The sequence below is a fragment of the Martes martes genome (genome assembly GCF_963455335.1).
Source record: "Martes martes genome assembly, chromosome: 3".
In the NCBI taxonomy this organism is placed as follows: Eukaryota; Metazoa; Chordata; class Mammalia; order Carnivora; family Mustelidae; genus Martes; species Martes martes.
In genome coordinates, this window is record NC_137890.1 from 101,032,242 (window position 1) to 101,047,679 (window position 15,438).

The window sequence follows — 15,438 nt, forward strand, 5'->3', positions numbered from 1 at the left end:
TACCACTAACTTACAAAGTAGGCACCAGTGAAAGTTTAATTAAATGAAATGGCATTTTGAAAGGCAATTTAAGAAAGACATTAGAAGTTGCTATCAACAAAAAGAAGGAGTTGAATGAACATGGACATCTGTCTTCATGGGCCCTGTGTTGGAAAATATCTTGAGCTTCCTGACCAGTGAAAGACACATTTGACTCCTTGATGACTTACTTTAGGTATAAACTCTATTCATGAAGACATTATGCAGCAGCATCTTTTAAAGTGCGTGTGGGCAAACTTATCCTTCAGCTGTGGCTGGTGCCCTCTTTTTTTTTTTTTTTTTTTTTTTTGCCTCTTTTGATTTCCCATTTTTCAGCCTGTGGCTTCTCTACTTAGAGACTCTCAGTTCCCTCCCCATGCCATTCTACCCAGTCACCCTACTGTTTCCTGCAGCGGCAAACTGTGTTCAGCTAAGCCGGAATTCAGGATTTTGTAGCCTGACATGCCAGCTTACCTTTCCAACCTGATTTCTTACCCTGAGTCCTCTGCTTTGGCCACCTTGGCCCCCCTCCCCCCTCCCCACCATCTCAGGCATTGATGACTGATTGGTTACGCTTAGTCACTGGACAGTGGATTTGCTTTCTCAGTAGAACACTCTGGGAGGTGGAGTATGAGATTTAAAAAAAAAAAAACTCCTTTGCATTTCTGGCCTTTCCTCTTCTTCAGTGTCCCTATCTTATTTTAATGTTTACTGTTTACTGGTTTCTCCCGGTGGCTGCCCATCAGGATCACCTGAGGTGAGAGGAGCATGACAAGGAATAGTGGCTGAACCATTTGCCAGACCATTTAAATCAGAATCTCAGGAGGTTGGGGTACATTTTTAAAAGATCCCCAAGTGACTTTAATGTGCAGAGAGGGTCAAGAAGGGCTGATTTGTTCTGTGACCTTGGCCAGGTTACTTAATCTCTCTGAGCCTCAGTGTCTTCTGCTGTGAAATGGGGATATCATGCCTTTATTGCTTGGGGTTCCTGGGAGGATGATGTGTGACATAATGTATGGGAATGAATTACAGAAGGAGGGCATGGTGGGTGCTGTGTCTGTGCTGGCTGTTGCTCTTCCTGTTCTGTGTGCTTAGCGCTCACATTCCCTCCTGAATATTCCTACTTGTCTTTAAAACCCAACCGGAATCCCGCTTGGCTGCTGATGACTTCAGGTACAAACTAGGCTGCTGTAACAAAGAGACCCACGATGACAGTGCTCAGAGGAGACAGGATGGTTTCTCTTTCACAGGATAACCCACTAGCAAGCAGTCCAGGCCTGCCCCCTCACGGCCCTTCCCTCACTGAGCTGCAAGAGAGGCCCTAACAAGGTGGCGGAGTGTTCAGCTCAAAATTGGTTAGAGTGGTTTGAAGGGCGATGAGAGCTGGGAGGGTGGCAGATGGGCTGAGAGGTCCAGCTTCTTCCTCTCCTTGCCTGCGCCTCTGAGAGCTGTGTCGCTGGAACTTGCATGGTGTGTTAACTTCCCTTTCTGGCGGGCAGCTGTGCAAGCTTGAGTTACATTCTAGACTCCCTCAAGGTAACGATGGCTTTGTGTTCCTGTGTATACTTCTTGGGGAGGTACTGACAGCATTACAGACACTGTCATATGTAGATACATATGTAGATATCTACATATGACGTATGTAGATATCTACATACGTCATATGTAGATACAGTATTTTGTGGAATGAACCCATGGCAGGTTTTTTTTGTTTTTGTCTGTGTGGTTTTTGGAAGAGTTTTATTGAGCTATAATTCACATACCATGCAGTTCACCCATTTAAAGTGTACAATTCCAGAGCTTTAAGGATATTCACAGGGTTGTGTGGCCATGTCACCACAGTCAACTTAAGAACATTTTTATCACCTCCGAAAGATACCTGTGCAGTTTCGCCATCACTCTTCCAGCCACTCCTTCCCCCAGCCCTAGGCCACCACTCATCTACTTCTCTCTGTTTAGAGCTGCCTCTTCCAAACATTTCATACACATGAAACTATATAGTATGCTGTCTTTCGTGACAGCTTTCTTTCACTTAGTTTAATGTTTTTAAGGTTCATGTATGTAGCATAAATCAGTATGTCTTTCCTTTTTATGGCTGAATAACATTGAGTCACATGGATATGACACATTTTGTCTATCCATTGATCAGTTGATAAACATTTGAGTTTTTCTGCACTTTGGGCTCTTCTGAAAAATGTTACTGTGAACATTTGTGTATAAGTTTTTGTGTGGACAGAATATTTTCATTTCTCTTTGTCGTCTACCCAGGAGTGGGATTACTGGGTCAGATGGTAACTCTGTTTTTAACTTTTTAAAGAACTTCTAGACTGTTTCCCAAAGTAGCCACACCATTTTAGATTCCCATCAGCAGGATTTGAGGGTTCTGATGTCTGCACATCCTTGCCAACTCTGGTTGCTATGTGAGTTTTTGATGATGGCTCTTTCACTGGAGGTGATGCTGATGTGGTATCCCCCTGTGGTTTTGATCTATGTTTCCCTGATGACTAATGGCGGTAGGCTTTCTTCTAGTGAGTGGCAGGTTTTCTGCCCACTCTGCATATGTGCTCCTAGGTGTGTGATAGCCAACCTCTTTTCCTTGAACATTCCTAGAAATCTGATATGCTTATATCAGTAGAATGTCTGGGGACTTATCAGAATGGAGGGGTAGGGTGTGTGTGTGTGTGTGTGTGTGTGTGTGTGTGTGTTTATGCATTTGTGACATTCTTTTTTTATTATTTAATTTAATTTAATTTAATTTCAGTGTTCCAAAATTCATTGTTTATGCACCACCCCAGTGCTCCATGCAATACGTACCCTCCTTAATACCCACAACCAGGCTCACCCAACCCCTACCACCCCCCTCCAAAACCCTCAGTTTGTTTCTCAGAGTCCTTTGTGTGACATTCTTATATAGGCTCTGCCTCTCATACTGAAAATAGTAATGCTAGGTTTCCTTATTGATTCCATTTTACCAAGAACAGAGAAAACCTTATTAATGCTGACTTAAAAGCTTTGTTTGGCAGATAATCCTGTCCCCCCCCTCCAAAAAAGTAAGACAGGGTATGACAAAGGGAAGCATAAATAATCCAGGGTTATTTGTCTGTTACTATGTTTTCATAGTCCTTACAGCTTCATTCTTTTTACATGTTGGTTCCATTTCTTGAAAAATACACGGAGAAACTCTACCTTGAATACTATTTTCTCATTGACTTCCATTATGTCCATAGTATTTGTATATGGGCAATACTGTAGCTCTGGGTGCTTATTAGCAAGTCTGTGAAATCCTTGGCAGCATAGAGAGGAAGGAGAAGTTGTCATTTCATCCTTCAGAGTTGACTCTTAGATTCCCTGTGCAGAACATGAAGGTGGTGGTCATGGTGGTGGTGTGTTTTGTTTTGTTTTTAAAGTTTTAATTATTTTAATATATTTTAATATATTTTAATTTATATTTATATATATAAAATATATATATATAAATACATTTGTATTTATATATTTAAAATATATTTTAAATATATTTAAATATATTTAATATATATTAAATAATATAATATAAATAAATATATTTAATATATTTTAATTATTTATTTGAGGGAGAGAGAGCAAGAGAAAGAGTTCAGGGAGAAGCAGAAGGAGAAGGGCAAGCAGATGTGGAGCTGGATCCCACGACCCTCAGATCACAACCCCAGCCAAAATCAGGAGTTGGATGTTCAACCCACTGAGCCACCCAAGCGCCCCAGTGGTGTGCCTTTTAATTACCTACAGATAGTGTGGTGGAAATCATTTTGCCTAGAAGACAGAGGCCTGGGGGATACGTGCAGAATGCTTTATATATGGGAGATGCTTAATGAACTTTATATATGGGAGATGCTTAATGAACTTCCTTTAATCAGTGAATGAATAGAGCACTTCATTTCTGTAAATCTTGGTTTTATGAGTCGGGAAAAGTCCCTTGCAACCTTAAAACATTTTAGTACAATGATTGTATTTCTAGGTTCCTGGGTTAAAAAACAAAATAGAAATAATTCTTTTCAAGGTGCCCAGTATCTGTCCCTGGGGTCTGTAAGGGAGTTGAGCCCATTGCATTGTTGGTCCCCAGCTCCTTTTGAGGGCAGAGAGCTTCCTGTTCCTATGAACCCTGGGACTGGAATGACTCAGTTATAGAGATTAAATCACTTTCTTTATAATGCAAATGTAAAGTGGCCCTAAATGAATATTTGCCAAGCTGAGAATGACTGGTGAGGTCATTTTTAATGGGAGATTATATTTCACCATGGCTGATTTCTGTCCGATTTATTGCTATTAACTCCTGAAGCAAGGCCAGCTGATGGAAGTGCTGGCAGGAGCCTCGTCTCCAGTCTCCAGGCTGAGCGCAGGGATGCAGCCTGTTCCCAGCTGGCACAGAACAGCACAGAACAGCTGGGCCAGTGGCGTGCACACGTGGATGCTCAGCAGGGGCCATCTGATAACAGGGGCTGCATGTTCCTATCAGGTGTTCCGAGAGAAACACTGGCTTGTCCTACACACAAAACACAATCACTGGAGACCCTTTATCTTTTGAGAGGAAATATGTGTGGGGTGCCTTTGGGTGGAATCGAGCCCTCACTCCTGAAGATGTTTATCTGAGCTGCCGGCAAAGGGACTGGACCAGGAGACTGACCTCAGTTCCTTCCCTAAAACTTCCTGGGGAGAACAGATAGTCATGGTGAGGTTTCCGAGACTTTTTTTTTTTACACCTACCATTTTTTCTTTCTTCTTTCTTTTCTCTCCCCATCCCTATAAAGTAGCTAGGAGGGAATCAGACGCCCTTCACCTATCAGATGCATGTTCAGTTCTAGATATAAAGTTACTGGTCCTGTTCTACAAGCCTGTGTTGTACTTAAAAACAAGTTTCATTTCTAACACTAGTCATCTTTGCTATAGTTAATACACGGAAAATCGAACCTTGACGAAGGAAGCTACCTTCTTGGTAGGGTCAGCTCTCACTTTGAAATAACTATCTTCTGTGTAGGGCTCATTTATGAACACCTCTCTGCCTCGCTCCCTACCTCCCTACCTCCCCTCCACCTCCTCACTTTTTCATCATTGCCCACCATTGTGGACTTGGGCTTCTTATGTGGGGTGCCACCCAGAAGCATTGATACAATTAGGATTAAGGATGACACCAGACTATAGCATTTTTTTTTAAGTTTCTAGATCTTGGGGCGCCTCGGTGGCTCAGTTGCCTTTGGCTCAGGTCATGATCCTGGAGTCCCAGAATCCAGTCCTGCATTGGGCTCCCTGCTCAGCGGGGAGTCTGCTTCTCCCTCTGACCCTGCCCCCTCTCATGCTCTCTCTCCTTCTCTTTCATTCTCTCTCTCTCAAATAGATAAATAAAATCTTTAAAAATAAATGAATTTCTAGATCTCTTGTTCAGCAGTAAGGAGTAATTAGCATTAACTTTAAATAGTTAGTATATGGGGCGCCTGGGTGGCTCAGTGGGTTAAAGACTCTGCCTTCGGCTTGGGTAATGGTCCCAGGGTCCCAGGATTGAGCCGAGCCCACATCGGGCTCTCCGCTCAGTGGGGAGCCTGTTTCCGCCTCTCTCTCTGCCTGCCTCTCTGCCTACTTGTGGTCTCTGTTAGTCAAATAAATAAATAAATATTTAAATAAATAAATAAATAAATAGTTAGTTAGTTAGCATAGGTGTTTCCTGAGGCTACGTAGTTAATTGTTGATAACGTTCTTAAAGACACACAGGACATGTGTGTACATGTCTCCGTGTACATGTGAAGTGGGCAGCTAAAAGATGAAGGTATCTTTGTACGGTACCCAGTGGATCCTGTGTTTGAAAATGCATCAGGACGGGTCACTTATAACACTTTCAGATCAGCTCTCACAAAACAATAAGCCTGTCTTTTTATTATTTTTTTGTTTTTTATTTTATTTTTTGCATTTTATTTTTTATTTAAATTCCATTAACAAACATATAGCATAGTATTAATTTCAGAGGTAGAATTCAGTGATGCATCAGGCTTATGTAACACCCAGTGCTCATTACGTCACATGCCCTCCTTAATGCCTGTCACCCAGTTACCCCATCCCCCCACCTCCCTCCCCACCCAGCAGCCCTCACTTTGTTTCCTGTGCTTAAGAGTCTCTTATGGTTTGTCACTCTCTCTGATTTCATCTTGTTTTATTTCCCCCCTTCCCCTGTGATCCTCTGTTTTGTTTCTTAAATTCCTCATATCAGTGAAATCATGATAATTGTCTTTCTCTGGTGGACTTATTTCGCTTAGCATGATACCCTCTAGTTCCATCCATGTCGTTGCAAATGGCAAGATTTCAGTTTTTGATGGCTGCATAGTATCCCATCGTATATATACACCACATCTTCTTTATCCATTCATCTGTTGATGGACATCTAGGTTCTTCCCATAGTTTGGCTATTGTGGACGTTGCTGCCATCAACATTTGGGCCCACATGTCCCTTCGGAGCACTACATTTGTATCTTTGAGGTAAATACCCAGTAGTGTGATTGCTGGGTTGTAGGGGAGCTCTATTTTTCGAGACTTTGAGAAACCTCCATACTGTTTTCCAGAGTAAGCCTGTCTTTTGAAATGCCAGTAAGTTATGAACACCAGTAACTCACGTGGAGTAGGCCACATCCACTCCCTGCATCAGAAATGACTCTTCTTTCCCTGCCGCATGTTTCTGCCATTTTTCCTTGTGTTGGATGCAAATCCCTGAGTTCTGTTGTTCCAGAACTCGTCATTTTTGGCGCAGTGGTTCTTAGTGAGGCACTTTCTTCTGTGGCACTTTCTCCCCTCTCCCCTTCTCTGGAACTTGAGTTTTTCACCCCTTTATTACATTTGTTCATTCCATTCATTAAAAAGAAGACTCTGGAGCCAGTGTTAGGGCAGGTGCCATGTTGGGTGCTGGGCCCCAGCCCGGAGGGCGCCATCCTGCCTTCTGGGGGGTGTGGTGGGGGACCTCAGTCAGCATGTGTCTGGCTCTGTTGTGTCAGGTCCCTTCACCCCACTGCAGTGCGCTCCGTGAGGACACAGACTGTGTCTTGTCTCAAGGATCCAGCCTTGACATTTGAGCGCACGACAGGAAGCACATTCTTGGAGACCGTGGGCTGAGTTTGGAGGTGGATGCTGAGGATTTTAAAGTTTCTCCTTCCCAAGCTATAAGATGAGGTAACTGCCTTCCTTTTCTGGAGGGTGCGGTTAATATAAAATGTGATTGTGTACATGTCCACCCTGTAGAAAGGCAGGTAATATCTCAGGGGAAGTTATCACCCACCTTTGTTTCCTGTTCCACTTATTTTTGTTCTCATTGTCTCTGAGCCCATCTGTACCACTGGCTTCTGCCCTCTCTGCCCGCCCTGCTGTCTCCTTTCTTCCTCAGGGGTGGGGGAAGGGTCAGTAAAAAGTCCTCTGTGTGTCGGGGGGTGCCTGGGTGGCTCAGTCAGTTGAGCGTCTACGTTCAGCTCAGGCCATGGTCCCCGGGTTCTGGGATCGAGACTGCATCGGGCTCCCTGCTCAGCGGGAAGTCTGCTTCTCCTTCTCCCACTCCCCTGCGCACTCTCTCTCTCTCTCTCTCTCTCTCTCTCTCACATAAATAAATAAAATTTTTTAAAAAAGAAGAGAGACTGCCACGGCCCCTCTGTCAACACGGGGACGATCCCCACATGGAGAACTTGACTCCACACTTGGCAGGAACTCCCGCTCTGTGTGTTCATGAGCTTCTCTGTCACTTCTGTTCCTCGTGCACACATGTCCTTCCTGAGTCGTAAGCATCTGATCATAAGAAAAGTGTCTTCTTAGATTAAAGCCATACTGGAGCCCCTGCTGCACTGTGTGGTGGGTCCAGGTGACTGATAAAATCACGGGATTTGCACACCGAGGCAGTCTGCCCTCTGTGTAATACCTGGTTGACAATGCCGTGGAATCAGTGCAGAGATGAAGTTTTTGGTGAAACACAGCTTTGGCTGATTTGGGGAGGGTAGGGGACAAAACTGAGTCCTGAGCAGCAGGAGGTACTGAGCTTCTTTGCTGATGTCAACATCTTTTCTCCCCTTGCCCGTTGACCATTACAAAAACAAAAAAAGGGAGAATCAGGTGAAGAGCAGGAAAAGATTCTAGTAACATTGTGGCAGAATCCTGTCTTCTTTTGAAGGACCTTAATATACAGTAAGTTAAGTCTCCCTGAAAAGCAGGAACATTAATCTTTTGGGGCCTGGATTTTTGTTTTTTAACCAACCTTAAACTGGAGGCTCTTCTCTAGGTAGCAAAGTCTTCTAATAAAGACATTATTTACTGAGTTTTCTTCATTGTGATGAAAAACAGAACAGGGAGCTGCCCTCTAAGACGAGCTGAAACTCCTCAGGAGGTGGGAGGTGGCAGAGGGTCATGCTCAGTCTACCGGCAGTCAGGTTACTGGTGGTCAGATTCAGGGAGCAGCTCTTTCCTCCTTGGGAAGGCTGGCACTTCCTTTTTTCCCCTTTTACAGATCCCTCCTATGCCAGAGCCTTAAGCCATTTAACTCCACTTCTGGGCCTCATTGTTTATTCAGACTCATCACTGTATAACTAAATGGAGAGAAAATTGGTCATAAATTAATGGAATGGCAGAGAGAACCCTGTTGGATTAGCTGACAAGCTGCCAGATGGAAGAGGAGGAAACACCCGGGTCTAGCACAGATCCCTGTGCGCGGTCGAGTTCTCCCTGAGCTGAAGAGTCAGTCGGGGAGATGGAGCAGGCAGAACCTGTGTGTTGATTAAGTCAGCCAGCACCTGTGGAGTGCCTGGTGATGGGGCGGGGACAGTGACCTTCCCACGGCATCCTCATCCTGGAAGGGGTGATGGCCCATGTGGAGGAGAGAACAGGACTGCTCATGGTCATGGGAGAGATTTGAGCAGGAAGGCAGCACTAAATCCTAAATTCTGGTTTGGCCTGGAAAGGAAGGGCTTGGCCTGTTTCTTATGGAGGTGAATCTTGAACTAGATCTTTGAGGAAGGGTGTTAACCAAGTGGATGAAGGATAGGGATAGGGCTGAGGAATACCCACTGGTGTCCTCCAAAAAGTCATTTCAGCAGGTCTTCGCACAAACGAGCATCCTTTTTTTGAGACTTAGCATAGCAAATGTAGGGGTCTGTGTCTGTTTTTGTAAGTGAAGTTTTATTGGAACCCAGCCACACCTACTCATTCCCCTATTGTCTGTGGTTGCTTTCCTGCTACAATCCAGAGTGGCGTAGCTGGGGCAGACACCGTGTGGCTTGCCAAGCCTCAAATATTTACTATCTGGTCCTTCGCAGAAAAGGGTTGCCAACTCTTGGCATAACATATTGTTATTCCTTGAAAGTCGTTTTGAAAAGGACCCACACCGTCAGCAGCCAGGCTTTGATGGCAGGCCTTCCTGGACTTACTAGTTTATTTTACCAGCCGGTGATTTCTCTTCAGTCCACGTTACCCCACCTCCAACTCTGTAGTCTCTCGTTTCCGTAATTTCTGGCTCTGAATGTCTGGAACTAGAACGGTGCTTAGAGTGTGGAGAGGAAGGGGAGCATGTCTCCCTAAGCATCCCCTTAAATGTCCTGTTACCCCAACCCACAGCTGTTTCAGACTCTGCTTACTTTCTTGGAACCTGTGCTGCTTATTTGCTTGGTAAATTTGCCAAGCAAAATCTGAAACAAATATAGGATCAGCAGTCCTTGAAAGGCATCTCTGTTCTTTGGGGAGGCATCTGTTAGTGGGTTCTGGAGCTCTCTGTCCCCTTACAAGTGAGAGAGAGAAGGGGGGAGCTCTAGGGAGATCTGCCACCTCATGCCTGCTTTCATTTCAAAGTCACCGAGAATGCATTTCCAGAAGATCTGTGCTTTTGAAATACTGCTTTCCTAGATATACTGAGTGTAAGTTGTATGGAATTACACAGCAAATGCCAACTTTTTAAGCACCTACTATGGTCTGCGGTGAGAGTCTGCTGTCGGGAGTGCCAGACTAGACTTTCTACAAATATTATCTTACTGACTAAGACCTAGATGAAACAGAGATGCACTTATTTCAGTTTTACAGACAGAGAAACAGAGGCTCTGACAAGCTAAGTATCTTCTGCGTTAACTATTAAATGACACTGCCTGCAATCCATGATGAGGAGGATATTGATTTTATGCTCTCGTTATCCGCTTAGCAGGTAGAATGTTCATGAAAATGCTGAATCAAGAGGTGAAGAACCTATGTTTCAGACTGTCAAAAGAACTAATTTTCAAGGACAGGTACAGCTTTTGTTTTAGCCCCAGCAGCTACTAACCTCGTTTGAATACTACTGTTGAATGATACTGTGGTTTGGTATCTAATTTCTCATTAGCACTTTGTATAGAAAATTGTTGGCAGTAAGTAATGGTGACATTTTCCAAGCATGTCTGGAAAATATTGTTGGTCCCCGAAGAGAAGCATGTAGGTTTAGAGTTGTCCTAGTTTCCAGCTGAAATGAGGATTCCTAAACATCAGTCTGATCTTAACCATTCCCTTCTTAAAAGCATTCAGTGTTCTCCTGTGTCCTTTGCTCAAAGTTTAAAGTCTTCATCAGGGCACTTGCTGGAGGCCTTTCTGCTTGGGCCCTGCCTGATCTCCAGTCTGACCACTCAGTACCTCCCACTTCTAAATTCCACTCGGAGCATGTCCCTGTATTTGGAGCCTCCCCAGGTCCTTGGACACCGTCTCTCCCTGGCCCTTTCACCTGATGCACTCCTGCTTCATTTTCTCATCTTAGCTGAGATGTCACTAGATCCAGGAAGCCTTCTTTGAGCCTAGAGACTGGGGTGGGTGCCTTCCCTTGGTCCGCCCTTACATAATGTGTTTACACTGCTGCTCAGTGGTTTACGTATCTGGCTGTTGGCTACCACTAAACAAGTAAGCTTTTTAGTTCCTTTTTAGTTTTGACTCTGTCATCAAAAGGAATAGGAATCCACTTGAGCTGGTTCACAGAAGGGGAGTTGACCTGTGAGGAAATATGTGAAGCAGTAAGGAGACCTCTGCAGAAATTTAAGAACCAGGTCCCTATGGAGCTGTCCCTCGCAGATGTGTCTGGCGGCCTTCTATACTTCTCTGTACGCCGGTTCTGTTTGCCTGTCTTTAGCCGGCCACTCAAGCACATGTCCTGAAGCTGCCCCTGACCTCAGTTTGTCTGCATAGCCTAGCATGGCCCTGCCAGCCCTCGTGCTCTCTCCCAGGCCCTGCCAGCCCTCGTGCTCTCTCCCAGTCTCGTGGGTCTGTTGCCTGGCCTCCATTTGCATTCTGTTCCAGTTGCAGATTTTCCAGCAAGCACCGCAGTTGGTGTAGCTCATCCTTCCAAGTGAGGCCGCATGCCTCGTAGGTCTTTGGCCATCCGGTGGGGGGGTCCTCGCTGCAGACCCACTGGAGCCGTGGCCCTCTGGAGGGTTTCCACGGGTCAGAGCCTGGCTCTCCGTATAGACTCCATTTTCCTGTTTTTTTCCCTGCCCCTTGCTTTCAAGGGTGTTAGGTTTGTGTTTCATGAACTTTATGGTATCCTTTGTTCTTTTTGTCTTACAGATATCATTAATGGAGCTCAAGAAAAATGTGTATTGCCTCCTATGGATGGCTACCCCCACTGCGAGGGGAAAATCAAGGTAAGGCAGAAGTAATGTCTGCTCATCCCCCCATCTTCAGTCTGCACCGATAGCATCTTCCTTCCTCTCCCCTCTCTGTAACTCCCCAGTAATCCAAATGGCAAGCAAGCTCTATAAGGAGCTCATTTCAAGGGTGCCTCAATCCTGCCCGTTTGGGGCTGTGGCCATGACAACCCTTGTCTGCTTATGCCAACTCCATGGGGTTAGTCAACAATGGCTCTAACTGGTGAGACTGAAAGAGCCTGGGCCACTTCGGGGGCCTGCTGTGTCTTTGAAGCGCCTTCCCCTGGCATTCCCAGCCTCCAGCAGGTGATCCTTCAAGGGCCATTGACAAGGGACTGCCATTATGCGGGGTCCGGCCTCCCTCTCCCCCGGTACCCAGGCCCCAGCCATGAGGTCTCCAGATTGAGATTTAAATGTCACATTAGCATTTGCAGCTGAGTAACCAGAGATGCTTGGACACTCTTTCACTCTTCACATTTTTTTTTTAAAATCCCTTTTTATATGGCCTGCCCTGAGGGAGACCACTCCCCTGCTCAGCAGTTTTCAGAGAAAAGTCTCAGTTCTAATATATCCTTAGGATGGTGAGACCACAGCCCAGAAGCATCGGCACGGTTCCTGTTCAGGACTCATGCGTGCCATGCACACCTCGCACGCCTGCATTCACTCTCTCTGTTCCAGGCCCGGTACTGGAGCTCGTGAAACTATAGCTCTCTAGGGAGAAGGGTTTTGACACAAGGGTCCCCTCAGGCAGCTGTTTTTGATAAATGTCCCCTGGCCACTGGCTGTCCTGGGCTTTACTGCCCTGTATGTCTTGCAGCCTTCCTCTATCGTGAGCACCTCTGCTAAGGCCCAGCTCAAGCCAGTGTCTCCCGATGGACCATCTGGGAACTGGGCATCTGTTGTCCCGACCTCAGCTCAGTGACTCTGAGCCTCAGGCCCAAGTCTGAGCCACTCAGTGCTCCTTGCCCTTCATACCCTTGCCTTCTCTGTCAGCGGATGTGTGGGCCCATCAGTAACAGGCTGCTCATGGGTGTCCTTACCTGGCTCTTGTCGTTTCAGTGGATGAAAGATATGTGGCGCTCGGATCCCTGCTACGCAGATTATGGAGTGGATGGGTCCACCTGCTCTTTTTTTATTTACCTCAGTGAGGTGAGTTGCTTCTCTGGCTCTGGGGTGTGCAAAGGTGTGGTTAGTCAGGGTTGCAGCTGAGCCTGGAATTCGAAAAGTCAAGAAATGTGTATTCTTTTTACGTGGTGGACCTATGGTTCCTTTCTTCATTATTTTCCCCAGCTCCTAAATAGGATAATTCTTTCTTCCTTGAGGGAAACAACCAGCTGATGTAGTTATTTACATTTTCTTTCCCTGATTTAAAAAAAAAAAATCTAGTAAAATACATGAACATAAAGTGTTCCATCTTGACCATTTAGGGGGAATTAAGTACATTCATACTGTGGTACAACCATCACCAGCATCCATCTCCTGATAATTCATCTTGCAAACCTGACACTCTACCCATTAAACAGTGACTCCCTATTCCCCGCTACCTCCAGCCCCTGAACACAACCATTCTAATCTGTCTCACTGATTTTGACTCTTCTCACTACTTGTATAATTTACACAGTATTTTCCTTTTTGTGACTGTCTTATTTCAGTTAACTTGATATACTCAAATTCCATTCATGTTTATAGTCTGTCAACATTTCTTTCCTTTTCAAGACTGAGTAATATTCCATTGTGTTATTATACCACCTTTTGCTTATCCATCTATCCGTTGATGGATACTTGGGTTACTTCCTTCCGCCTTGGAATTATTGTGAATAATGTGGCTGTGAACATGGGTGTGTACACAACCCTTTGAAACTCCGCTTTCTCTTCCTTTGTGTGCATATCCAGAAGTGGAGTGGCTGAATCATATGGTAATTCTGTTCCTATTTTTTTGAGGAACCACAAACTTCTCCAAAGCAAGGGCTTCGTTTTCCCTTCCTCCCAGCAGTGCATGAGGGTTGCAGTTTGTCCGTATCCTTGCCAACACTTGCTGTTTTCTGTTTTGTCAGAGTAGCGACGCTAACGGGTGTACAGTGGTATCTCCCTGCGGTTTGGTTTGCCTTTTCATAATGATCGGTGATGTCAAGCATCTTTTTCTTGGGCTTATTGGCTGAAGTAGGTATTTGCTTATAAGCTGAGCTATTTTTAGCTTTTTAAAAAAAACCTTTTTAGCTGAGCCTTATTTTCATTTCTACCCTTAAATTCAAATAGCAGCTTTTTTTTAAGCACGACATTGCATAGGCCACATGGAATTGCTTGTAATATGCTTTGATGATTTCTGTTTCACCTTGAAGAAAATGGAGGGGTTGGGGCAGAGTTAAGACTGTATGGGGCGAGTATGGGGAAGACCTGAGTAGGGAGTGAGAAGCTGGCTTCCCCTCCACCCTTGACGAACAAAGGCAGCCCTAGGGGCTTGTGAAGTGGGTGCTGGCTAATTTCAGAGGCTGTCTACTGCGGTGTGCTGTTGCTGTTTGACCAGCAGTTAATAACAGCTCCCTGGTGCTATAACGCAGGAAAGAGAACGCCTCCATTTTGAGGCTAATGACATACTTATGCTGTAATTTTTTGTGTGAGCCTCAGGCGCCTCCCCTCTGTGTCACAAGGGGACAGGGGACAGCTTTTGGGGATGGAGGCCAAACCAATATCACCACAGGGCACGTGGCCTTGAATTCTGTGGGGTTTGTCCCTTTCCTTTACCTTTATATCTCTTTCCCTTCTGAGAGCCACTCAGACTTTTTTTTTTTGAAATATGGTTGCACCATGACCACCCCGCAGCCATCATGAAGAGGCCTCAGAGCTAATGATAGTTAAATTATCTCTTGGAAATTAAAAGCGCTGTGGGTTGGGTATGTGATGCTCCTCATTAGCAGGCTGCTGGCAAATTAATTCTTTCGCATTTATTTGAGTGTGTTTGGGGCTGGGGTAGGCTGTAGCCCACCTTCTCATTTCCTTCTCCAGAAAAATGAGGCCTGGGGCCCTGGGTGAGCCGGCACTCCAGTGAGAAGTCAATTAGAAACACTTGTCCTGCCCCAAGGAAAAGGTTCCTCCTTCAGTTTAATTTTCAAAAGTTTCCTTCCCCTTTCCATTTGATAGAATTGAGCCAGAATCCAACTGTGCTCCCTGATTGACAGACTGGGCTAATTTCATGGCTTCCTGAGACTTTTCATGTTGGGCATACTGCTGAGGTCCAGGTAGAGAATTACATTCCACTCCAGCCTTCCCTCCATCTCCCAAGCCAGAGCTGGGATTGTGTGGGAGAACGGTCCAGATGGGAAGGGACCACAATTATTTGTGACCTAGTTTTCTTCCTGTGAAGTTGCTGCCCAACTGCATTCGCAGTGGACGAAGGATGTGGCTAAGATGAGAACAGGGAGCCTCTGGGGAGTGTGGGACAGCCGGGGCTGGGGATGGTGTGACGGATCATAACACTCTTGACCCTGGAGCCGGCGTGTCTCATTTCAGAACCCATAACTATTTTTCCTCTTTCCAAAGTGTGGAATGGTACTTTCTTTGACTTTTCCTCTCTCTGCTCATGCAGATGATCTGGTTTTTTTTTTTCTGTTCAGCTGAATTCAGTTCACTGATCACTTACCAAATATCTATTACATTCATCAGATGTCAGCAGTTGGTGAGAACTCTGTTTCTTGGCACCGTGATGTGCACTCAGGACGAGCCTAATGGAAGCAGAAGAATGGGTGCAGGTAGTAGAGTCAAAGCAGGGTGGAGTGAGTTTCTCTGC

General features: G+C 45.3%; 1 protein-coding gene across 1 annotated transcript in view; it reads left to right on the plus strand.

The window, feature by feature from the left end:
- MGAT5 (alpha-1,6-mannosylglycoprotein 6-beta-N-acetylglucosaminyltransferase) overlaps window positions 1-15,438 on the plus strand; it is a 312,019-nt gene that overhangs the window by 163,733 nt on the left and 132,848 nt on the right. The window contains exons 5-6 of the mRNA XM_080799785.1: window positions 11,575-11,651; window positions 12,714-12,803. Of these exons, the coding sequence (XP_080655911.1) occupies window positions 11,575-11,651; window positions 12,714-12,803 (167 nt within the window). The remainder of the gene's footprint in view (window positions 1-11,574; window positions 11,652-12,713; window positions 12,804-15,438) is intronic.